Genomic DNA, 27,259 nt, shown 5'->3' with positions numbered 1-27,259 from the left:
AAATAACAACTTACCTTAAAAAAAGTCGAGTGTATAGTCGTTATATTTGTAGCTGGCCCCCAACGGCTTATCCTTTGTCTATTGTTAACTAAAACCGCGCGTGCCACTACCTGCAAAAAAAGGGTCGTATAATTCTAATTGGCACCTGAGCGCGGGCTAGTCCTACGCTCAAAAAACCAGTGTAGGTATGCTCTCCGATAATGCGCCTTTGTTACGCATATCGAGGACACATTTTAGACTGGTTCAGTAGCGTTCGACTCGCCGGCACTCGGTAACCGTATAGGGATCACACAAGTCGTGGCAAATTATTTTTCCATTTGTTCATTTTGAATCTTATTGCAATTACCAAAGGAGTTGTAACTAAATAACCGGTTAAAGCGACTGGGCCCTTTTTTTGCAGGCACGCGCCGTTTTAGTTAACAATGGACAAAGCATAAGCCGTTGGGGGCTAACTACAAATCTAACAACTATATCACTTTATAGAAAAAAAGGCCGACTAAGGACCATTTACAGGTACACCTGCAATAATTTACGGGCTAAAGATATAGGTCATATTGAGCAAAGTTTACTTTGGGCCCAAACCCGAAATCGCGAAAAAATTTTTACTTTCCCATAGAAAATGTCAAGATCAGACAGCCAAAATGTATGAAACAGACAATTTTTTTTCGCGATTTCGGGGTAGGTCCCATAGTAAAAGTTGCTCAGTATGACCTATATATTAACTCCGTGAATTATTGCAGATGACTAAATTAACAACCTGTACCCCTAGTGTAAATTTATTCGATAGCGAAACGTGACGTTGAGTTTGCAAAACGTCCCGCTTGTCGCGCTGTTTCTCAATCCCATACAAAATGAGCCCTAATGCAAACGCGTACGTCACGTCACGCTATCGAATAAATTTACACTAGTGCTCTTTATATTTTCCATCATGTATAGTGCTCATAATCATACTTTGGTTTAGTGATCCCCAAAGTGTAATAATAATGAAACATGACCATATGGCATGCTATTTTGTGTTCTTGGCCTTGAGATTAAACTGCTGAGCAAAATGGGAAGCGTGCAAACTATCTCAATTGCCTAAATTACTTAATTTTGCTTGATACATTCGACTTTAGCAAATGACTCCTAATTGAATGACTATTCAAGTTATTTAGGAAGGGAGGTAGAATTAGGTACAGTAATAAATAAATATTGTAGGACAGTTGCACAAATTGCTGCAGGAAAGTTGCCTCCGATGGTATGGCCATATAAGCCGCAGACCAGTAGACTACGTCGGAAATATATGCCTCAACCTCACTGTCCAAGGCCCTAGATCACGCGGCCGCGGTAGGCCTAAGAAGCGCTGGCTGGAGGTCGTGAGAGCGGACATGGAAGAGAACAATCTCACATCTGAGGATGGCGAAGACCAGGCAAAGTGGAGAAGATTAAGTAGGAAAGCGGATCCTGGCGCTAGGCCGGGAAAACGTTGAAGAGGAAGATTATTACACAAATTGACTAAGTCCCACAGTAGGCTCAATAAGGCTTGTGTTGTGGGTACGTGGCAACGATAAATATTATATTTAAATAGTGCTTAAATACATAGAAAACACCCATGACTCAGGAAAAAATATTCGTGCTCATCACACAAATAAATGCACTTACCAGGATTGGAACCCGGGCCCATCAGCTTCATAGGCAGGGTCACTAACCTCTAGACCAGACAAGTCGTCAAAAACGGTAAGCTGCAGAGATAACTGATCCCTCCGTAAACAAGTTCTTATGCAGGGGAGGTCAGTTATCTTTGCTGTTTACTGTTTGTACGACCGGTCTGGCCTAGTGGGTACTGGGTAGTGACCCTGCCTATGAAGCCCAATGGTCCTGGGTTCGAATCCCGGTAAGGGCATGTATTTATGTGATGAGCACAGATATTTGTTTCTGAATCATGGATGTTTTCTATTTATTTAAGTAAAATAAATAAATAAATATTATACGACATTAGACAAATTGACTAAGTCCCACAGTAAGCTTATACATAAATACATAGAAAACATCCATGACTCAGGAACAAACATCCATGCTCATCAATAACTCAGTACACACAGTAACAAAGTACACCCCGTTCGAACTTGTTTTTGGTAATTCATGTGAATTACCTTGTAGAGTAAGAAGTACAATTGAACCATTGTATAACCCTAGTGATTATAGTTTAGAATTAAGGTATCGATTACAGACGGCACACAAAGACGCGCGCGAAAACTTGATAAAGTGTAAACAGCTTAGGAAGTGTACTTACGATACAAAAGTGAACACAGTGAGTTATAAAAAGGACGATCTCGTATTAGTGAAAAGTGAAACTGGTAACAAACTCGATACGCTATACAAAGAATCATATAAAGTGATTAGATTAGAAAATCCTAATGTTGTAATTTCTCTCAACGGAAAAGAGGATAATGTTCATATTAATAGAACTAAGTTTTTCGTTGGGGACAATTAACGTGTCTTAACTGTAACACCTATATTTTTATTATGTAAAACTATTACAACGTGTAAGGTTCTTAAGTAATATTTTGTTAAAATAAAAACAACAAATTGGTAATTGAAACAACTGCATTGTGTGACATATTTGTATTACATTGTTTATGTATGCGAAAAAAGAAAAAAAAATTATAATATTTTTCTTTTTTTTGTCAACCCCGGGTGGTAAATCATGTAGTGTGTTAGTTTTAAGAGATTAGTATTAAACGTAACGTCGAACATAACAAACACCTACACAATATGGGTAAAACAGACAGCCCCATGTGCAGAGCGTGCATGGAAGAAGAAGAAACAACAAACCATATTCTCCTAGACTGCAAACAGGTAGAAGTATACAGGAACAAATACCTAGGGAATCCGTGCACACTAGGAGAGGCAATTAGCAACCTGAAAACTTTGCTAGGCTTCGTGGAGGAGTTGGGGTGGTTAGAGTAGCGCTACCTCGTTTCACGCAAAATAGGCACAATGGTTGTCGATTTGCGGAAAATGCCCAGAAGCACTAACTAACTAACGTCGAACATATCGGTTGTTTAACTTAATCCGGCTCCGCCGCTACTCCCCTCCTCAGAGTGTTAACTGTGATAACCGCACATAAGCCGCGCCCAGACGGCGTCTGGCTCGACCGATACCTTTCTGTCATCGCCGTCCATTAAAAGCCTGGCGTTTGTCCAAATTTCGAATTGATGCTGGATTATCGATATTATCGATTGAATTTAGGCTATTTTTTGCAACCAGATTTCGCAAATCTTATAATGAGCGGCTGTAATAGTTATTTGTTTCACAAGGGAGCAAAGTTAATGTTTAACCCCTCGTGCTAATATTGAGATTCTATCAAGCGAAAGATTCTAAAATGGATTCTACCAGCCAACATGACGCACAACGACACAACTCAATAATTGCAATAAATTACCTTGGCGCTCTTGTGAATAAAAAAAAACATTTATTGCGGATTAAATTACTGTTAGTTAAAAAAAAAATTAAAAATTAAAATTTATTTATTTCAAGCCGAATAGGCTCATATTTGTACAATATTCAAACACACACACACACACACACACACACACACACACACACACACACACACACACACACAGTACCTATACTAAGAATACAAACAAGAATATATCCAGAATATATAAGAATTTATCCAGGTATTGGGGTATTGGATGTTATTTCATAAAATGCAACTATCTTATTATTTGATGGATAAAGAGAGCATTAAGAACTGGTGTAGAGAAAAATAATGTATGTCTTTAAGTGCATAATTGATATTATCCAGGCAATTTTGACATGAAAAATATTTTGAACTTTAGAGCTAAGACTTTATTGCGTATAACGCGTAAGATAACGTACTAAGCTAACTCTGCATCGAGTGTGGCAGTACAAAGTGTGGGAGTGCAACCTTGTTTTCATCGAAATTTGGTACTTTTACGATACTTACACTAAGTCCGACTCCTGCCCTAATGATTTATTAACCTACGTTTCAGAATTATTTCGTAATTTCGTATGCCCGTGTATTCACCTCTATAGGCCGCAATACTCAACCCATTCTCGTAGAAGCAGGAAGCAGGCTCGATGATTAAATGGAACTTTTTTGTCAATTCAGTTTTCGGAAATTCTTGAAAATGACGAAGCCATGCATTTTTTCAGTTTTATATTGAGCTCGTGAGATCTATAGGTCACAGAGACACTATTTACTTTTTTTTATTATTACCTATTGGGACCGTGCGAAGTGCGTGGTGGGGGTAAGTAAAGCGATCCCAGCGCATAAGGTGGTAAAAATTTGAACTAACTGCGGATAGCGTCTTTAACATTTCGTATAATTATATGGCTCGAAATGAAACTTTGATTTACGATTACTCCTGAAATATTCGTTTAAATTGTATGGTATAATGGACCATTGTAATCTGTATGAAATGCTTAATATAACTAACGTATTTATTTTGATAATTGTTAATAATTGTATCCATGTAAATAGCTTTGCAAATGCCACATATTACGTGATCTTTTTCTAGAAGTTAGAATGGATATAGTAAGTTCTCCTTAAAAGTTAGACATTTCACATCGCGGACTTTTTTGTAGACCTATGAATGAGAAACAACTCCACCATACATTGTGTTGTTATAGCTCAAACGGATTAGGCAGCGTTTTCGATTAAAGCTCCTAGCCAGCATGATTTTTTCCGACAACATCGTTATATTTCAAACAATTTACAGAAAACCTTAACAAGTTATATACTTAAGCCTTCCTCAAGAATCACTCTATTGATAGATGAAAGTCGTATGAAAATCCGTTCAATAGTTTTTAGTTTTGGAGTAGTTTTATAAGATGTAGTGAATTGACGTTTTCCCCTAGAATTGCGGACACTAGGTTGCGTGACAGTCGTGCACGCTCCCAATTGCCTATATCACCTATTACAAGGTCCCCCATGTTATAATTCCGTAATCTTAAACACAGTCAACATAACCATTGTAAGCGGTGATCAATGTACTAAACGTGAAATTTTTGCTTCCAGGTGGGCGAGATAATCTTGAGTCTCCTAATCCTGGTCTCCCTCCTGGCCGGAGGCGTGGCCATCAACTCCGACGACCAGGAGGTGAAGCAAGTCGGAGTCGGACTCCTCATCATTTCGGTCATAATGCTGCTGGCTCTGGCGCTGCTGCTCGCCTTCACCATCACGCTGCTCGTCGGTCTGCATAAGGTAAGGCTTAAGATGCATACATTTGGAAAGTATCCCTTAATTTTCTTCTTCTTCCTCATGTTGTCCCGGCATTTTTGCCACGGCTCAAACGGCTCACGGCTCGGGAGCCTGGGGTTCGCTTGACAACTAATCCCCAGAATTGGCGTAGGTACTAGTTTTCACGAAAGCGACTGCCATCTGTCCTTCCAACCCACATGGGTAAACTAGGAGACTGGGATTAGGAGGATGAGAGGACTATTGGGATTAGTCTGGTTTGCTTACGATGTTTTCCTTCACCGAAAAGCGACAGGTAAATATCAATGATATTTCGTACATATTATGTTTCTAAAAACTCATTGGTACGAGCCGGGGTTTGAACCCGCGACCTCCGGATTGATAGTCGCACGCTCTTACCGCTAGGCCACCAGCGCTTTTTTGGAACCGTTAAATACGCCAACTTTGCCACCAGGGGGAACATTGCCCAAAACACAATTTCTAAGGCAATCTACTAATATCTAAAAAAGTTACAAAATTATGGCAACATTGATGACATTGGTAGAAAGTAAACTATACCTGTGGCAACACAGAATAGCGCGTGCACTCCTGACTTCATTCAGTAACCAGTCGGGACTTGTCGAGTACGGAGTGTATTTTTGCGGGCCAATTACTGAGAAATTTTGGAAGGGAATTGTACATCATGGCGAATACACAGGTATGTTGAATCGATTGTATGTAATGTAAAACCATGAGCTGAGTATTTTGATGCTAGGTTCGTTACTGTAACTAGTATATTACAAAAGTTATGCTGATGGGCAAAATTACCCAGTAATGTACCGTCGTATGAGTGTCAACATTGCCCGCAGTAAAAAAATGCTTAGGGTTGACACTTTTTTTTACAAACTTTTTTTTTTATTAATGTGCAAATCTTGCAATATTTGTATGTACGTACATATGTTCGGATCAAATCTTGCAAGCCATTTTTCGACCACTTTTTGGTATCCGATTGAGCTGAGATTATAGCATACTACTTCTACTACCAGTGACAATACAATCTGGTAGTGACATTCTGGTTCAACCGGGATCGTCTCCACATGAGGAATTCTTTTTTTTTTTCTATGGTTAATATATAATGGAGTCGAAAACTATAGTTTCATTTTTTATTACTGGCCGTTTTTCAGAAAAAAAATTGAATAACTATTTTGACATACCACACGTTTTAACGCATTTATAGCTTAGATGCCTTAGTCTTCCGTAAAAAAGTGAAAAACGTAGAGTTGACAGCTGCCAGTTGTCAAATATTGCTTCCTCATTGGTTACAACTACGACTTTGTTTGTACGCGGTTCAGCTGTGTGTGTGACATTTGGCAACTGGCAGCTGTCAACTCGACATTTTTACTTTTTTACGACAGACTAAGGCATCTAAGCTATAAATGCGTTCAAACGTGTATTATGTCAAAATAAATATTCAAAAAAATATTTTTACAAAACCACAAGTAATTAAAAAAGTAACTAGAGTTCTGAAATCCATTATGTGTCTATTAAAAAAAAAATAGTAATGGCCACTTCAGAAAACTTAAGGTAACCAATTGAAATTTGGTTGGTACATATGTAGATCTCAGTTGACAATACAAGTACAGTCAACAAAAAGCACAGTCAGCGAAAAAAAGCTATTAGATTCTGCTATTAGATTTTTATATAACGTTATTGAAATAAACAACTTTGCGCCTTATTAATATTTTTTGTTTCTTACCTACCCTACCAACTTTGTGCAAATTAATGATCAGTTTTTATTATCTTCTCAATTTTGACAACCCTAGCACTTTTAAATCGCTACACGCCGTTTGTATGAAGAAGAAAAAATGTACAGGCTAACATTGCCCAATCATTTTAATAGGAAAGTATTTGTCGAGTAAATTTTTGAACCGATCGCCTTCATTGCCAAAATACTTTCATTGGTTTTTATGGCAACCAAATAAGGTCTATAGTTGCGCTAAAAATCACGGTGGGCAATGTTGGCTAAAACTCCAGATAACTTTACCCGACCTCAAAATCGGTCATATGATGGAGAAAACGTTGACTAAAGTTAAATTTGCAGTTAAATTTAAATGCGCATGATCTCGGTGTTACCACAGATACATAAATATTTCCGAGGTTTCATACAAAAAACTAGAATTTTTTTAGTTTTTCCCAAAAAAGTGGGCAAAGTTGGCGTATTTAACGGAAAGTGTTTCCAGCGTACATTTGGAAACTGTCCCGACTTTATAAAATCCACGTACGCTATTTATAATACTTGTAGGAAACATTATGTAAAATACTTATCCGAAATACTAAATTACAGTGCGAATGTCTCAGCCAGAAGGTCAAACCAAATATATGTTCAAATGATCAGTCATTTCAGTACAAGAAGGAGATGATTAGGTAGTAAATTACCAAACGAACTTTTTTTTATACTACGTCGGTGGTAAACAAGCATACGTTTCGCCTGATGGTAAGCAGTGTCCGTAGCCTATGTACGCCTGAGGAGTTACATGCGCGTTGCCGACCCTGACACGCCGCACCCTCGTTGTTTTATCTGGTAAATGAAAAAAATGAGTTTTAATTCGATTATAAATAAGTTCTCTTATTTATAATCGAATTAAAACTCATTTTTTCATTTCTCATCTCATTGTTTTGAAACATTATAATTTTATAATCAATTGACAAATTGATAAAATTTACAATGCATGCTCCTTCAGAATAAATATTTAGTTTAACTTCACAGAATATTAATTGAAAAGTTGGTAAACCATGAAAATGTAGAAATAGTGGGATCAAAATTATTTAGTTTTCTTAAGTATGCTTTAAAAGCATACATTGAAATCGAAGTTGTGTCTATGGTATTTACAGTTTATTGGACAGGATACCATTAGGGATAACATTCATCGGTGCAAATAATATTTCTTCAACTATACCTCGACGAAAAAACTTAATTATGCAAAAATGTAACCGTGACCGGCTTACAAATACGTATTGTTGTAAAACGCCACTGTTCACGAGACATGAATACAGAAACCACCCAATATCCAAGGTCGTCGTAAGTTTTTGCGTAGTAATAAATAATGATTAATTATAGCACTTACATCTTTATAATCTTTTAGCAAATCATAAAATTATGAAGGATTTAATAGTCAATACGACGATAGGTATTTTAATTAAAAAAATAATTTGAAACTTTTTTCCTAATAAGTTTTTTAATTATTTCTAATCGTTCAAATCCTGGTAATGCACGATGTGCACGGATATTTATTCCTGAGTCATTTTCTATGTGTTTAAGTCTTTAAATATATTTACAGTACATATGGTGCTACTTTACCGCAGTAGTGCGAAAATTAGCATATTACGTTACTGTGTCGAACATTTAAAGGGCCATATGTACTGTAAAACGTTGTACGATACATGTGCGAATAGGTAATTCGCAACTCGTGTCGATTTAAAACACTCCCATCGGTCGTGTTTTAATTTATCGCCACTCGTTTCGAATTTCCTATTTTTTGCACTTGAATCGTAATGTACTATTATAAACTACATAAGTATATATCGTTGCCAAAGTACCCGCAACACAAGCCTTGTTGAGCTTACTGTGGGATTAGTCGTAAAAAAATATAACGCGATATAAGGGTCTCCCCATATATATTAACGCGCAATCGGCTAAAGCCGATAGAAAAAAGTTTTATGTCTGCGGAATAAGAGCGAAAAAGGCGTCGTTCAGCTCGGATCGGCTCGGCCGACGCGTCAACGTGTTTTTCATCCTTATTGCGTAGACATAAAGTTTTTCTATCGGCTTTTGCCGATTCCGTGTCGATATATCTGGGGAGACCCTAATCCGTCATTATCTTATACCTTTAAACGAGCAATTCTTATATATATATATATATATTTCTGTGATCTCGGAAACGGCTCTAACGATTTCGCTGAAATTTGGTATATGGGGTTTTTTTTATATGTTCAAGTTTATATATAATTTTTTAATTTTTATTGTTTTAAACAAGTTTAATTTAGTAAAAAAATTAGCTATGTAATAAGAGAAATTGACAATAGATGGCGTTACTCTGTGACAAGTGCTGTAAGGTTGAAATCGATTGTAAATAATAATAATTATCAGTTCACATTTTACTTTTTAAGTTTATGTAAATTATCACCTATACACCACCATATTACAATAAATAGTTATAACCGAGCAAAGCTCGGTCGCCCAGGTACTTATTTATTAAACAAGCTAATTTTATATTTAAATTTAACAAATTCTATCCATAACTTTTGTAGCAGTTGGGTATATTCCATTCCATTTTGATCTACAATTATAAATTCCTATTGACCGTGTATATTTACTCGTATTTCACCACAACAGGTTTTTTTCAAATGTATGTAGTTGTTTGCTTATGTATTGAAACCATAAACACAACTACAGATCGTGTCATTCACGAAGACACTTGCCTTGACGCGTATTGTCAAGTTATTACAGGTTAGATTTGATAATCTGCGCGTTATCGTGGATGACACGAACTATATACATTTATAAGTGACCACGCAATCATCTAAATTGTCGGAGACCCGATTTAATCTGTAGCCGCGGTGAGCCGCAGCGGACGATTGTGCTCATAATGACGTCACACATGATGTTCCTATCTCTATCAAGGGCATAGCTAAATCCAAAACCCACGCTTATTTGTAACAGACATATTTATAGCCTGTAGAATTGGATTTTGTGATGAAAAATATGGTAATATGTGTAATGTTATTTCATTCATATGAATCTATACACATTATAACCCAGTGTTGCAGCCCGATTAGAGCAGCAGTGGTATCATGGTTGCATTTTTATCACCTGTCATGTCATGCGTCACTTTCGCACTTACATACTTAGAACGTGACAGGCATGGTTACAAATGATAAAGAGCCGACCATCTTAGCCCTACTGATCTTCGAAAAATGACGTTTCTTCGAAAAAAACTCCGCTTTAGACACTGACATATCCGTTCCATATCGTATCTAGACCTAATATTTGAGTTAGAGTCGGGCCGTTATTGTCTAATATAATTCTCGAAGTTTTCACACTTCGTCTGCTAAAGTTGCAAACCTTGTAACTCAATTACAGGAAATTAGGGATTTGCTACTTTGGCCTATAATACCTAAAGTTGCAAACCGCGTAACTAATCCGGAGGAGTTACGCGGCTTGCGACTTTATCCGACGACTTGCAACTTAAAGCCATAAGGCTAAGATGGTCCGTGTTTTCTGCCATCATGCCTGTCACGTTCTAACAGGTATGTAAGTGCAAAAGTGACGCATGACATGACAAGTGATAAAAATACCATGATACCGCCGCAGTAATATATATATGATCACGCGCCATATATTGCGAGGAATTATATCATAGTAAAAGAACACTCACTAAAATACTGAATTCGTTTACAATAGTTTATTTATTTTTGAGTTTTTTACAATTAAAACAATACAGATACTTTATTGAACCGCACGTGTTTTTCCTATGAGTCGTACTCTAATGTCAATATTAAATTTTTGCAAAACCGCGGCAAAACTATCTGTCACTTGTCAAACACTTAACAAAATAAAACTAAAAAATCGTTCGAGATATCCTTGACATGTACCTAACAACTGGACGGCCCCTTGTCTGGGATGCTACTTGCGTAGATACCCTGGCACCGTCCCATATTCTAGGCACCAAAGTTGACGCTGGTGTTGCCGCATCTCCAGCCGAAAGCCTCAAGCGTCGCAAATATGGCAACCTCGGCAGTAGTTACATATTTGCGGCGTTTGGGTTTGGAACCCTAGGGCCGTGGGGGCCTAGCGCGCGCCGTTTCTATAAGGGGTTTGCAAAGCGCCTTATAGAGGCTTCGAGTCACCAGAGGGCTGTCCTTTATTTCGCCCAGCGGATAAGCATTGCTATCCAGAGGGGCAATGCAGCCAGTCTTCTGGGCACTCTACCAAACGATCTGGACTTGGGACAATTTTTTCATTTATAATTTTTTAATTTAAGTAAGAATAACAGCGCCCTCTTGACAATGGTCCTATATTTCTGGTCTGGCTTTATATATTTTTCAGGGAATTCTAATTCTACTCAGTAAAAAAATACACTGTTCATCATTAATGGGACCACTGAGCTAGTTATGTAATGTTATCTTCTTTCTTTTAATAAACGATTTTTTTTTAATGTCTTAACCAACTTTTGAACTAACCTTTGATATTTTTAATTTAACTCATTCCGAATAGGTATTAAGTTGACCTCTCCTCGTCAGACCAATACATAGATAAGAATATTCCGGTTTCTATATCTTCACTCTTTAGGTATAAAAATAGTAAGCGAATTATTAACAGAATTATTAAGGTGTTTTGTGTCATTATCATTATACTCCATTCCATTTGCCGGGCAACAAGTAACCCGACCAAATTACGTAGATTGTTTTTGGTATGTTGTCAGGAATGTTAAAACGTGTTTTTAATTTTGTCGCATTGTGTATGTTCCGTCCCTCACGGGCGCACGCGGTATAGCACGTCTATACGATCCTACTATCTATGGTACAAATACAAACCGACGCTCAAATTGAATAATGGGCTACCATGACAATAGTATGAATTTCTTTGTACTCGTGTAATTGTGGGTTGGCACGTTTGGTAACCTTTTTTACAGTCGCAAATGTTCCTTAAATTCCGATTATATGATCAAAAACATTAAAAACCGATGGAAAGCTTAAAAATAAGAATTTTGTTCACGAACTTCCGAAGCGTTTCATTTTAACTTCTAAATGGACGTCAACCGTGACGTCATTAACACATTAATAAAAGTATAAATAAATAAAGGACCGTGACGTTATCAACCCAAGCGTATAAATAAATCTTGTGAAGTACCTAACGCTTATTTACTTTACAAATATTTTTATTTAAATGTACGGACTTATATTCTATTTTGGATATTCAATACCTAATGAAAATTTGAGATCTTGTTTTTATAGTTTTAACATTGTGTATATCATAAAATTCGACTTGTGGGTCGAATGACGTACAATTACGCAAGTAAGGTCACGTCTGAAATATCGAGACGGACAAAGTGCCAAAAATATGTCTACACTACCCTAACCCATGTATTAGGGTAGTGTAGACATATTTTTGGCACTTCGATCGTGTCCATGTTTTTAAACGTGACTGTACACTCGGCATCCATAGTAGCTGATGAAGCAACGCATTATTATTACTATAGAGAATCCGTACCAAAGAATGAAATTAAATTATTTTTTAACACGCAGAAACGTCTGCGAACGATGCTGTTAAGCTTAGAATACATTTTAAAAGTGGAAAAATTACTGTCTTGGTGAGACTTGAACTCACAGCTTCTGGATCGATACTCCAGCGCTCTGCCATCTGAGCCACCAAGACCTCATCCATAGGCAGCAAATTTTTCCACCATATGTGTCTAGGGGACCATAGCGACATCTACCGTAAGAACGTTACACTCCCATCATTTTTAACCACCCCATTTTTAACGTAAACTAATTCAAGGTAGTTTGGGGAAGTGAGAGGACAAAGGACTTATTACTCTGAGCTTAAAGCTAAATGTAAATTTTGTAAACTTTATCAATTTGTAATTTCATTGTAAAATTATAATGTTAATATCAAAACTTCTCTTAGTGTAGATCTAAATCTGTAATCTGGAAGAGCGAGGTCTCCTGACACAGGTACTTCATACCTAATAGGAGGACTCGACCACTGTGTATTTACCAACTAAGAATGAAATGAAATAAATGATTATCTTATCTTATCTTATCTTATCTAAAGCTCATTTTGGCAAAGTACGGCCATTATAAAGTTAATGTGGAAATATTATTCATTGATGCCGCCCGCATAACTGCCGTTGGTAATTCCCCATTGACAAAACGCACAGTAACCAGTTTTCTTAAGGAAGGTTTGCTTTAAGCGACTTATTTTCCCACTACCACGTAAACTTGTCAATCCATTATGAATGCGAGAGTAACTCAATCGGTCTATCTGTCTGTTTGTCTGTTACCTACCTTTCTTTACGCTTAAACTACTGAGCCTATTTAAACCGTATTTTATGACATTGAGAAAGATTCTAGATGTTTTATACAATTTTGATGTTTGATGATTCTTTTGTGAAATTCTTATTATAAATTTTGACATATCTATAATGATTAATGAGTCAATGTTTTTTAAGAACAATAATAACTGCATCAATAAATTGCTCTGTACCCCTAGTGTAAATAAATTCGATTTCGAAACGTGACGTACGCGTTTGCGTTTAGTCTCATTTTGTATTGGATTTAGAAAGAGCGCGCCAAGCGCGAAATCCTATACAAAATGAGACTTAACGCAAACGCGTTCGTCACGTTATGATGTCCATTAAATTTACACTAGGGGTACAGATATTTAGATAATATTAGTAAAATTGGACAATTTAAAAGTGCTTGTTGCTAGGCCTATTTGAATAAAGAATATATTGACTTTGACTTTGACTATGACTATGTCAAAAACTGCAAACTCAATAAACTCAGATTAAAGTGAAAAGACACATGTCAACAACCGTTTTTCGTGTCCCGATGTGATTAATATCTGAGCATTGCGGAGCCTGCAGCAAACACGTGACGTGATACTAGTAAAAAAACAAGATTAACTTAGGTAAATACCTACATACTTATAATCTACTTCTCAGTACAGTAACCTCAATAACGATTGTATTGTGGGTACAATATTCGAACCAAGTATCTCTAGCGTCGTAAATACGGCGACATTTGGAACATTCGTCCGCAATATTGTCATTTTTTGATATCGAGGTTGCAGACCCATCCGGCATTCAGCCATGATACTAAATTATTCAAATTAAATATTTATAAACGTACACAAAAAAAAACAAACGTCAGTATTTTAAAAGTATAACTCATTTATATCTACTTGGTTCATATGAATTAGTGACATAATTAAAAAAAGGTACCTAATGAAATAGTCCGTAACTCCCGCGGGATTAGAGTTATCAGACGTCAGGAATTTTGGCCGTTCATCAGGAATGCGGCCATGTCAGGAAAATGTCAGGAATTTTAATGAATCAATACGTTTTTACAGTTTTTTTTATAATTTCCCGTTTTATTCGCCTTCGCGTCGCTCGCCGCAACGTTGCATGCCCCCCCTCACCGATATGAGTAGTCAGAAAAAAAATGTAGAAATCAGAAATTTTGTCAGGTAATCCAAAATTTGTATCTGGTAGGTGGTATTTTTTTAATTTGTTTAAACTATTTATGTATGTCTTAATTTCAATTTTGTTATTTTTCAATTCTTAGATTTGATATTATATTTGCACGCTTGTTCTAACACCTTTTGTTTCTATATTTTTGCAAATAAATAAATGATTGATTGATTGATAGGCCTTTGTCGTTCAGTACACCTGCATAAAATAAGATCTTTTTCGAGCAAGTGTTTTCAACCACATTCAAGATAAAACTGGTTTCCCAATGTCAAGGTCTTGTTATGCGTGGTGACGCAGAATGCAAAATACATACGAAATACATACAATACTGTTTGGATCAAGACTAACACTTTTAATACCTAGATGTACCTACCTAAAATAAGAGTAACGTAAATATGACAACGCAAAATAGAGTAAGAGACAATCATTTCAAAATTCATGCAATCAGCTTAAAGTATCTGCTATACTTATCTATTTTTCAGGTAAGAAATTGTTAGTGTAAGAGCAGTTTTTTTTAAATGAACCAAGATCCTTACCTTATTTGAACTTCGTTGTTAACAAAAATTACTTACACCATTTTGAGTAGCTATTACTCATTTTATATTTAAGTACCTGGGCGACCGAGCTTTGCTCGGTTATAACTATAAAAATTAAAAAATAAACTTGAAAATATAAAAAAAAAAAACAAAAGTAGTCACCGGGCGAGATTCGAACCAGTAACACTCGTTTAGCAGTCCGCGTTATAACCCGCTGGACCAGACGGACAGTGGCCGGCAACACGAAATTAGCGACCATATTCTGCGACGAAAGAAAAACGCATGAAAACTCGAAAACACGCGTTTTCCCAAACATAAGACTAATCTAGATAGATTGTATACCCCCAAAAACCCCCATATACCAAATTTCAGCGAAATCGTTAGAGCCGTTTCCGAGATCACAGAAATATATATATATATATATACAAGAATTGCTCGTTTAAAGGTATAAGATTCATTTTGTCCCTTACTCTAATTGAACCTTCGGTCGAAAGAATGTTAAGAATGATAACACATTTTGTACAAATTTTTTAACAAATTCTCAAATCATCACCTGTTAAAAATAACATAAGAGTTATATCTAAAAGTACATAATCAGAGCCTACAGTGTAAAGCAAACGAAACGACTCAGTTCTTTACGCTGTTGAATTTATTACCAATTGTTTGTTCAGTTGGCTTGCAAAGGCCTTCCATGGCTACTTAATGAAACTACAACCACACTTCAATTTTATGTTCAAAATGATATCAGAAAACATCTCCTTTGTAACGATTTTGATCGCCACCTACTATGTTAGTTCTTGAGAGCCTACCGCGGACATCTTTCTCTTTTACTCCAATTAAGGCTTAATTAAAGTGACAGAGAAAGATGCCCGCAATTTGCGAACTTCAGTGTCCGCGATAGGCCCTCAGATCTAGCCCTGAATTTGCAGAAAACGCCTTTACCTCTCGTAAGTCGCATCGAATGATGGTCCTTTTGACAGTTCGCTTTTATATGTAGTAGCTGACACGTTAAATGTATGCACCAATGTTGGCCGAACGTTAATACGAATTGAAAATAACCAGTACAAATTGAACCGTAAATCGTAACGGGCGGTTATAGTTTACGGTTCAATTTGTAATGGTAAATTTTCAATATTAATTAACGTTCAGTCATCACTGGTATACACACTAATTTATTAAGAAATGTAACATTTAAGTAATAAAAACACGATAATACATATTTCTTCAATTATTAATTTCAATTAAGACCAACCAAAATAGATTTGAAGGCACTGTCACAAGGACCAATCATTCGACGTTGCTTTCGTGCGTTGATAGAAAAAGTCAATCGAAACTTAACACATTAACTGCTAACGTTTTCGTAGCGCTACGCACGTAGTTGATCCCAGCGTTTTCCCGCTTTGTAGAGGAAAGCGACTACGAACAGAGAACAATGTCACATGAGTTTTCGTAGCATCTGTGATCCGTGTACATTATTTATTTTCGCTTGGCGTTTGTCGCTGTACGAGTACAATGTCATCTTGGCCAGGCCCACTGAAGGACCTTTTTGATGTCGACAGACTTTAAGTCCTCCGTGGTTTTTTTGATAAAGTTTTAAAGCCTCCGGCCCCCTAGGACCTAAAGTTTCTACGGCAAATGCCGCAAATACGTAACCGTCACCTAAAGACGCGTATTTACGACGTTTTACAGCTTCAGCTCCAGCTGCGTATCTAAACCCCTAGTGTAAATTTATTCGATAGCGTGACGTGACGTATGCGTTTGCGTTAAGTCTCATTTTGTATAGGATTTTGAGTTACCAAGACGTCCTGCTTGGCGCCTTGTTTCTAAATCTCATACAAAATGAGACTTAACGCAAACGCATACGCCACTACACGCTTTTCAAAAAAAATACACTAGGGGTTCTGTACATATAATTTAGACCCCATAGGTTAAGATTAGGTGTATAGTTTAGTTTCAAAGTGTATTATGATTGTAATAATTTTACAAGTAAATAATTGTTTGTTATCACTTCAATATTATGTACAACTACAAGTATGTAGATATTCGAGTAAGATTCGCGAAAGCACCAGCTGTTTGCGGACTCGCGTTGCCACACCCATGCTGGAAAACGTGATCCCCTATACAGGCTGGTTAAATGTTACAATTTGTATTTTAATGAAATTGACATTTTCAAGATGTCTGACAATGTGTATAAGAAGAATGTGATTCAGTTGCTTCAAACAAAACATTACTAAAAGTCGCCCCGGTGGACTTTGCCGTTTTTACTCGCTCCTTAAAATGTATCTATACAAAACTACTTCTGCTAACTCGATAATTAATTTGTTACTGTATCTATAAACCTGTGTTGTAACCGTACTAACCGTAGCTGTGTTAATTTTAGCTTTATATCCTTTATATTGTTACCTAGCGCTGTATAATGTAGATTTATCAGTAGGTAATCTAGTAATCTGTGGACGATGTTGTTGGTCTCACACTTCATTATTCTTTGTATTTTATTTTTGTGTCTAAGCCTGTGTGTTACTGTTTTTTGTCCCGAATAAAATACAATAAAAAGATATAGCAACATCGAGTGTCCTAACCAGGTCGTCTAGTCAAGGTCAAAACGTCTTTGTTCTCCTGTAATAGCATATTGTAATTTGAATTAAATTAATTTCTTGATATACTTGTCCAAATAAGTATTAAAACAATGGTTTTATTAAATATTTGCGTTGCATTGATTGCATTTATGTGCTGGCCATAATTCTCGCATTTTTATTTTATTTTTGAAATAAGGAAGTTTTAATTTGATTTGTGGTTGAAAGAATGATTATTAATATTATTTAATTATTTTAATTTACAACTATTTAACTGGACGGATGCTGCAGTTAATCGGGAAGATTGGAAGTCTAGGGGGACACTTTATAGGCTCGTTAATTATTATTATTTTTTTGTAAGTATTGTATGCAACGTTGTATAAGTAGGTCAAATAATACTCGTGGCGTATTCCTTTATATTGTCGTATTGCGTTTTGTAATTGTAACCCACGCATCTCGCTCGCCTTTTTTGACCCTTCTTATACAACGGTTGCATATTTTTTTTGAACGTCATTATTATCTAAGATAGTCTATTTTTAGGCAGTTAAATAAATATAAACAATGTGTTTTTACATAGTCGGGTACTTGAAATATTTATCAGTTAACCCTCGTCCCTCATCGTTCTCGCTCTAACCAATGTATTTCATTTAATCGTATAATGTATTCATCTACCATCAAAGGGCTAAACATTCCGTCCCGTTTTAGGTTCTTTACATGTATTCAATAGCAAATATTACAAAACGAAATTACCAAATTACTATTGATTAATCAAATCATCCTGATTATTCCTATTAGCTAAATAGCACGACTATAGAGTCCGACCAAGCTAAGTTGGCAGCGGTTTTGATAGCCCAACCTGTGCAAGTGTTAAGTAAACGTCATAATTTTCTAGATGTTTGACCTTTAAAATAACACTTGCGCTGTCTGGGCTATCAAAATCGCTGCCAACTTATCTTGGTCTGACTTTAGCAGCTTCATTGTTACGTTGAGTAAGTAATATTAGTAAAACTTCTGTAAGTTTTGATACATCGAGTTAAAATAAAATTAAAATAAAAGAACACTTTGTTAAATACTTAAATATGGGTAATGTATTAGTTAAGGTTTTTAAATTCAGAATTTTGTTTACAGGACAAGCGTGGCCACGTGAAGGCGTACCTGATCTACGCGGCCATCTTCTTCGGCATCATCGTGATCATGTTCTTCTCCGGCCTCAGCCAGGGCCCGCCTATCTCCAACATCATGTCAAACATCATTGGCTTGAGTGAGTATTTCATTATCTACTCGGCCATTTTCTTCGGCATCGCCGTGATCATGTTCTTCTCTGGCCTCAGCCAGGGCCCACCTGCCTCCAACATTATCTTCCACATCATTGGCTTGGCTGAGTATTTCCTTCAAGTAGTTTCTTAAACTTGATGTTAAAAGGTTATGGTAAAGCGGTAAGCATTGCAGATGGGTTTACCTTTTTTCTTAAATTAAGTATATAATGCATATGACTTTTGCTTTTGACGTCTTGTCTGGCCTAGTGGGTAGTGACCCTGACTTTGAAGCCGATGGTCCCGGGTTCAAATCATGGTAAGGGCATTTATTTGTAAGTAAGTAAGTAAATATTCTTTATTGCACCACAAAGAAGACAAATTAAAAAAAAAACAGATTTACAATGTAAAGAAAGGTAGCAACAGGCGGTCTTATCGCTGTAAGCGATCTCTTCCAGACAACCTTAGGATAGCAGGATATAAAGAACAGTAAGTTTTTAGAACAGGTAGTGCACGAATGAATTAGAGGAATAGGAAAATTACACATACATCAAGCAGACAGTACATACAGTACATTTACAATTTAAATAAACATATAAATATAACAATACATACCTATATTAAAATAAATAAATATTAGATACATATCTAAATATATATACATACATACATAATATAACACAGCGGCACATTAAGAAAGAGACAAGTAATGATTTTTCAGTAGGGTTTTAAAGCTTTGAAGAGTTTTCGCACACCTAATATCTAAGGGCAGGCTGTTCCACAGCCGAACAGCTCGAAAAGTGAAAGAGTCAGTATAATATTTTGTAGAGGATGGAGGGGGAACAAGTAGATATTTCCGTGAAGGCCTGACGGAGGAGAGATATGTAAAACGCTCTTTAAGATATGGGGGAGTAGAGGGGTTGAAAAGAACGCTATAAAGAAGATTGAGAATATGAGAATTACGACGAAGACGTATAGGGAGCCACTTGAGCTGGACACGGAAGTTGGAAATATGGTCAAATTTGCGAAGTCCAAATATAAATCTAATACAGAGATTTTGCAAGCGCTCAAGTTTGTTGAGCTGGTCCTCATTAAGATCCAGATAACTGATGTCAGCATAGTCTAGTATAGGCATAAGAAGGGATTGTGCAAGCGCAATTTTGGTGGCTAATGGCAAGAAGTTACGTAGTCGGCGAAGTGAACCCATTGAAGCAAACATCTTTCTGCTTACCTCGCCAATCTGGGGTATCCAAGATAAAGTACGGTCTATTATGATTCCTAGGTTTTTAACTTGATGTGAGAAGGGAATGTGAACACCATCAAACATTACGTCAGGTAGCAGAGAAAAATCAATCCTAGGAATTAATTTAGAACTACCTACAATTATCGCTTGGGTTTTACTTGGGTTGACCTTAAGCCCATATCGCCTACTCCAGTCTGAGATGCAATCCAAGTCACGATTTATGGAGTTGATAATTATAGGTAGATTGCTAATGATGCCTTGAGAATAAATTTGGAGGTCGTCGGCATAAAGGTGGTATGATGAAGAGATACTACTGGTAATGGAATTTATGAAAATAGAGAAAAGAAGAGGAGACAGCACGCCACCCTGCGGAACGCCAGCCAGCGTGCTGCACCACGAAGAACGAAGAGAATCAACCTTAACGCGTTGTCGACGACCTTTTAAGTAACTAATAAACCAATCAATCACCGCAGGAGATATGTTAAGAGAATGCAGAATACCGAGCAGAACGTCAAAATCAACAGTGTTAAACGCGTTACTGAAATCCAACAGCGTTAACACGGTGACCTTTCTGTTATCCATCCCAGCGCGAATGTCGTCGGTGATTTTTACAAGAGCGGTAGTCGTACCATGACCCGAGCGGAAACCGGACTGAAAAGGATTTAGGAGCTCATGCCTATTTAAGAAAGATGTTAATTGATGATGCACTAGGCGCTCAAGGACTTTGGAAAGGAAAGGGAGGATACAAATTGGGCGATAGTCAGAAAAAGAAGTAGGATTTGTCTTTTTAGGGAGGGGGATGACGTCAGCGTCTTTCCAAAGGTGTGATGAGCATGAATATTTGTTCCTAAGTCATGGGTGTTTTCTATGTATTTAAGTATTTATATATTATGTATGTCGTTGTATATGTACCAACACAAGCCTTATTGAGCTTACTGTGGGACTTTGCCAATTTGTGAAATAAAGAATAATGACCTATAATTTTTATTTATTTATACGAATTTCTTACACATAGAATCAATTTAATATATTCATGTCAGCTTATCGTCTACATACAATCCTTCAAATTTGTTCATATCAGTGTCATAATTTTTTTGTCCCTTATAAGCGATATTTAGATTAGGTGTATAATTAGTCCTTTATTTAAGTGTCACAAGTTTCGTTTTGTGCAAATTAATTTCAAGTTATTATTCGTTAGCCAATCTATAATTTTACTTAAGTAATATTCTATTGATGTCAGCCTCATAAGAATTTAAAATGTCTCCAGAAAATATAATGGTACTACCGTCAGCAAAGAGAACCATTGGTTGATCAATAGCATTTGCCTTATCATTTATGTAAATTAGAAACAACAGGGGAACTAAAACACTCCCCTGTGGCACGCCATAAATGAATTTCCTTTAGATCCGACGAATATGTTAGTTCCATTTTCGAATTAGGATTAGAACACAGAATATTAATTTGAGTTATTTGTTACCTACTGCTCTAATAAAAAATTATTTAAGAGTGGACATTGCCACGTATTCAGTAGCGAAAAAGTTTGTTCAAAAGTATTTGATGGTCAACACCATCGAACGCTTTCTACATATCGATTCATAATGCAGAGACTGGACGCTTTTCATCAAAATTATTTAAGACTGTTTGAATTAAGTCGTAGATAGCCATATTGATCGACACCCTTGCGGGAACCTTTTTCATCAAATTAACCTTTTTCATCAAATAATTGTGTTCGAAGCAGTTTGATACACTCCTATAAATAAATTTCTCTATAGTTTTTGAGAATTGTAGAGAAATGTATTTGTAGCAGTGTATCCATTTATATGTATACAATTTAGACTTCGAATTCAACGTCGGTAGGTACCTATGAATACGCCTTGGTAGAAATCGTGATTATAGTAAATTGTACTACGTATGGTAAATTACATATCAAAACTGAATCCTCCTTTTTCATAATTCATTATTCATTAGCAAATAAATGATTGTGTTCGAAGTAGTTTGATACACTGCTATAAATACATTTCTCTATGGTTTTTGAGAATTCTAGAGAAATGTATTTGTAGCAGTGTATCCATTTATATGTATACAATTTAGAATTATATTTCAACGTCGATACCTATGAATGCGCCTTAGTAGAAATCGACATTATAGTAAATTGCACTACGTATGGTAAATTACATATCGAAACTGAATCCTTTTCAAAACGCTGACACTGATACTCGTAAATGTCTGACGATCATTTACCTACACAGATGTGCCGATATGTGATATGATGACGCAGGCTCCGCTATATTGCAGCCAGCGTTCAATATTTATTATTGCTATCGATACGGTTATTGGGTTCCGTTTGTGTGCAGACAAATAAACTATAGTTGTGTCAAACGCTGCACGTAAATACGTAGTGTGCCCTCTGTCAAACCTACCTACGGCGGGCGTCGTCCTGTCTCATTTTTTAGGGTTCCGTAGTCAACTAGGAACCCTTATAGTTTCGCCATGTCCGTCTGTCTGTCTGTCTGTCTGTCTGTCTGTCCGAGGCTTTGCTCCGTGGTCGTTAGTGCTAGAAAGCTGAAATTTGGCATGGATATATAAATCAATAAAGCCGACAAAGTCGTACAATAAAATCTAAAAATTTAATTTTTTAGGGTACCTCCCCTACACGTAACAGTGGGGGTGAAATTTTTTTTTCGCTTCAACCTTTCCAAACGATACCCCATACTCTAGTATGGGGTATCGTTGGAAAGGTCTTTCTAAACTAATAGGGGTTTTCAAGAAACATTTTTTGATAAAGTGAATATATTCGGAGATAATCGCTCCGAAAAAAAAATGTGTCCCCCCCCTCTAACTTTTGAAACATAGGTCCAAAAAATATGAAAAAAATCGTGGAAGTAGAGATTAAGAAAGACATTAAATGAAAACTATAGCGGACATGATCAGTTTAGCTGTTTTTGAGTTATCGCAAAAAGTTTTCCCTTCATAGTAAAAAGACCTATTTGTTTAACTCGGATGAAAGGTACCGTTTTATCCCTTGGTTAACAATTTACTATACTTTAAGCACCAGTTTAGCTTATTGTGACTGAGCGTGGCGCCCGACATGCTCTTGGCCGGTTTTTTTATTGCTTCGCATGCAGCGAGTGTGTAACACAACTATAGTCGCTCTGTCAGTTGTAGACTTCGCGATAGGCTTAAACATGTAAAAATTAAAAATATTTACTTTGTCGAGTCATTAATACAGCGAACTAACAATAGTCTTCAAGTGCGATTTATAGGTAAAAAACTTAAGTAAGTCACCTGGGGGCCTACCGCGAAAACCGAAATTCGCAAATTCGCAAACATATTCAAGCGTAAGTTGACTAGCTGGCTTTTGGACAGATGCTTTTATAGTATTAAGGATTATTTGAATAACTGACTTTGCAATTATTTTTCATTGACATATTCATATTTTTTACTAATTATTATATTATTCTTTATTCATGTTTGTATTGATTTATGATTTGATGTTAGAATGTGCTCCTCTATAATCTATAATCTTTGCATGTCTGCACGCAGACTGAATACACTGGAACTTTGTTTTTTTTTTGTACCAATATGATCTGCATGTATATACGTGTATTCTGCGCAAATTAATTCTTTGAATCTTTGAATCTTTGAAATTGCTGGGATCTTTCTCTTTTACTCTCACTAAGACGTAATTAGAGTGACAGAGAAAAATGCCCGCAATTGACGAATTTCGATTTTCCCGGTAGCCGCCCTGTTGTATGTAGTTGTGACGTGTTCGAATAGACCGTAATAGAACAGTACCCCTAGTGTAAATTTAGTCGATAGCGAAACTTGACGTACGCGTTTGCGTTAAGTCTAATTCTGTATGGGTTTTTGAACAGCGCGCCAAGCGGGACGTTTTGGAAAGTCAAAAATCTCATACAAAATGACACTTAACGCAAACGCGTACGTCACGTCGAAAATATTTACACTAGGGGTACTGTTTTTTACCTATACTGGCGTTTGATTCCTTTATGCAAATTTCTGCCATTTTGAACTTTTGCTCAACGAGGGGGGGTCGGGTTTAGGGTCGGTATAGTTCATGTTGGCTTCCCAAAATAATATATGAAAAGATAGGTAAGTACTTTTGTTGTTCAAAGTTAAAGTTTATCTAATTATGCATATAACTGCTCTTTATGTTCTGTTTGTAACTATATGATAATTCTAGCAGTAAAAAGAGTATTTGTTATCAAGTAGGTGAGTATAGTAGGTATATTATGTGTATAATAAAAAAAAATTGTAAACTATCATTTAGAGGACGTGTTTATAATGAGATAACGTCGTTATGTATTAAATATTATTAAAACAAGTTCACGTATTTTAACTATTTTAAGTCTAAGATTGCTTGATATGTTTTGCTCCATAACGAGGAATTTCAACGTTAGTTGGCGGGTTGTCAGTACGTTGGTGGAATTTAAGATAGGAATACGCTCTTTTCTTGAATGTTTGAAGGTTAAACCGTCTATAAATACCACAGGCTGTAACATGAACTGTAACATTCCACAGTTTAGCTGTACGAGGCACAAAATTTCAACTACATATATCTACGCCCACGTAGTTATGGGTTCCACAGTGGGCCGCTGTGACTAGGGTTGCCAACCGTCCCGCTATATGCGGGAAGTCCCGTTTCTGAAGCCCTATAGTAAGCGTCTCGCAAATGGCCCGCGTGGCACGCCAATTTTACCGTTTTTAGGCTAGATTATAATATAATCACTGAAACTGACGTTCAGTTGTAGAGTAATTTGAGAGCACATGATTTTATTTTTAATATACAACAACGCGGTATGTAGTCCATTGAATGAGTCCCTCCAAGGGGGTCTAGAATGCGTGAGTTAGTAACGTAAGATGTTTCTTCGGAAACATGTCAAGAGTCCCTAGGTAATAAACATACTAAAACCCCGGGACACTAGGAGGAGCCCCGGAGTGGGGGGAGGGGGGGAAAGGGTCCATTTTTTCATTTTTCACTTAAATCTCAAAAACGGTACATGTTAGAGAAAAACTTTCAAGGAAAAGTTGAAAGGCCATAAAATTATCTACAAGTTGTACCTAAATCATTTTTTTCTATTCCCAGCCGTTTTCGAGCTACATCCCATGAAAGGTGAAAAATTCGAAAACTTTATTTTACCAACTTAGGGTTATCGTAACTACCCTAATAAAATTCAATTCCTCCTAAACGCCTCCATGTTGGAATCTGGTTTTTTTATCAATGATAGACCTAATTATGAGCAATCTATCGGTACCGGTCACAAATTGCACTTTTGAGCTTTTTGGAAGAAAAAAAATAAAAAGGTCAAGTTGCGTAACTACCCTAATATAATATTTTGACAATCGATTCCTCCTAAAGGCTTCCATGGAGGAATGTGTTTTTTTTACCAATGATAGACCTAATTAAGAGCAATCTATCAGTACCGGTCACAAGTTGCACTTTTGAGCTTTTTGGAAGAAAAAAAATAAAAAGTTCAAGTATCGTAACTACCCTAATAAAATTAAATTCCCCGTAAACGCCTCCGTGGTGGAATCTGGTATTTTTATCAATGATAGATCTAATTATGAGCAATCTATCTGTACCGGTCACAAGTTGCACTTTTGAGTTTTATGGAAGAAAAAAATAAAAAGATCAAGTTCAGTAACTCAAACTACCCTAATATAATATTTTGACAATCGATTCCTCCTAAAGGCTTCCATGGAGGAATGTGTTTATTTTACCAATTATAGACCTAATTAAGAGCAATCTATCAGTACCGGTCACAAGTTGCACATTTGAGTTTTTTGGAAGAAAGAAATATTTTTTGATCGATTGATGTGATAAACATGGGTATGTAGTATGGGGAAATTGTTTGAGCCAAAATCATTTTTTACTGCGTGTAACTCGGAAACGGCTGGGAATAGAAAAAAATGATTTAGGTACAACTTGTAGATAATTTTATGGCCTTTCAACTTTTCCTTGAAAGTTTTTCTCTAACATGTACCGTTTTTGAGATTTAAGCGAAAAATGAAAAAATGGTCCCTAATTTTGTCCGCGAATTTGTGCACTAAAGTTAGCAACCCTAGCTGTGACCCAGACAGGGCGTTCCTACAATAGTCTGATGGGTACTTATTAATTAATTCATTAAGAACATTTGGATTCGGCGCTCGCATTCTTTGGGGCGCCATTCAGTTTATTTTAGAACATAGTAATGCTTATTCAAGGACATTGATACCTAAATGTTTTCTTAGTATTATAAATGAGGAAGTTGGTACGTTTGGTTTAAATGTTTGTTTAGTTTGTAACTTTTTAATATTTAATAAATTTAATAAAATAAAATAAAATATTTTTATTTCAGAACTACTAGAATTCCATAAAAAATTGTTAGTACCATCGTTATAGCTAGGGGTTAGTAAGTACATTAAAATCAAATCATATCCAAACATAATAAGAATAATAAATAATTAATAATCTTGACATAATAACATGAATGAATTAATACATATCAGTGAAAGAGTGAGGATCAAAGTCAAATGGCGTTCTAAGAGTTATAATCACGTGTCGAACGGTGGCAGTAAATTTACTGTGGATACAAAATTTTCTTTGACAATCCACCTCTATTTAAAATTTTCTTTGCTTTAGCAAATAAAATGCATAGCATATTACCTAACCTTTTATAGATTTCTGTGGTCTACTTGTATGAAAATTGACTTAAGTTAAAGCTAAGGAACGAAAGATCAGTACCCCTAGTGTAAATTTGATCGACATCATAACGTGACGAACGCGTTTGCGTTAAGTCTCATTTTGTATAGGATTTTGAGTTTCCAAAACGTCCCGCTTGGCGCGCTCTTTCTAAATCCAATACCTACAAAATGAGACTAAACGCAAACGCGTACGTCACGTTTCGAAATCGAATTTATTTACACTAGGGGTACTGATAAAGATCTTCTACGCTAACCATAGAGAAATAGTAAGCTTGTACGATTGGCATCTTGGCTTGGAGGCTTGGATAAGCCCCCAGTATTTAATCAAATATAGTATTTAATATAAAAATATAGGTATATAGGTAGGTACTTGAAATATACACAAATAATGTACCTACGTGCTTATACTCGTATAATCAGTATATCAATTCCATACAAAGGTCAGGGTTAACATTTGCGTTTGCAAATATATTTACATAAAACTACTCTTAAGAGCATAGAAAACGGATC

General features: G+C 36.3%; 1 protein-coding gene across 1 annotated transcript in view; it reads left to right on the top strand.

Annotated features, from left to right (window-relative positions):
- The window catches only part of LOC133525555 (uncharacterized), a 55,342-nt gene that overhangs the window by 22,302 nt on the left and 5,781 nt on the right, over positions 1 to 27,259 (top strand). Inside the window, exons 3-4 of the mRNA XM_061861853.1 lie at positions 5,030 to 5,215; positions 18,680 to 18,812. Of these exons, the coding sequence (XP_061717837.1) occupies positions 5,030 to 5,215; positions 18,680 to 18,812 (319 nt within the window). The remainder of the gene's footprint in view (positions 1 to 5,029; positions 5,216 to 18,679; positions 18,813 to 27,259) is intronic.

This window comes from Cydia pomonella, chromosome 15, assembly GCF_033807575.1.
Source record: "Cydia pomonella isolate Wapato2018A chromosome 15, ilCydPomo1, whole genome shotgun sequence".
In the NCBI taxonomy this organism is placed as follows: Eukaryota; Metazoa; Arthropoda; class Insecta; order Lepidoptera; family Tortricidae; genus Cydia; species Cydia pomonella.
The sequence above is the reverse complement of the archived record's forward strand: the minus strand, read 5'-3'. Positions and strand labels throughout refer to the sequence as shown.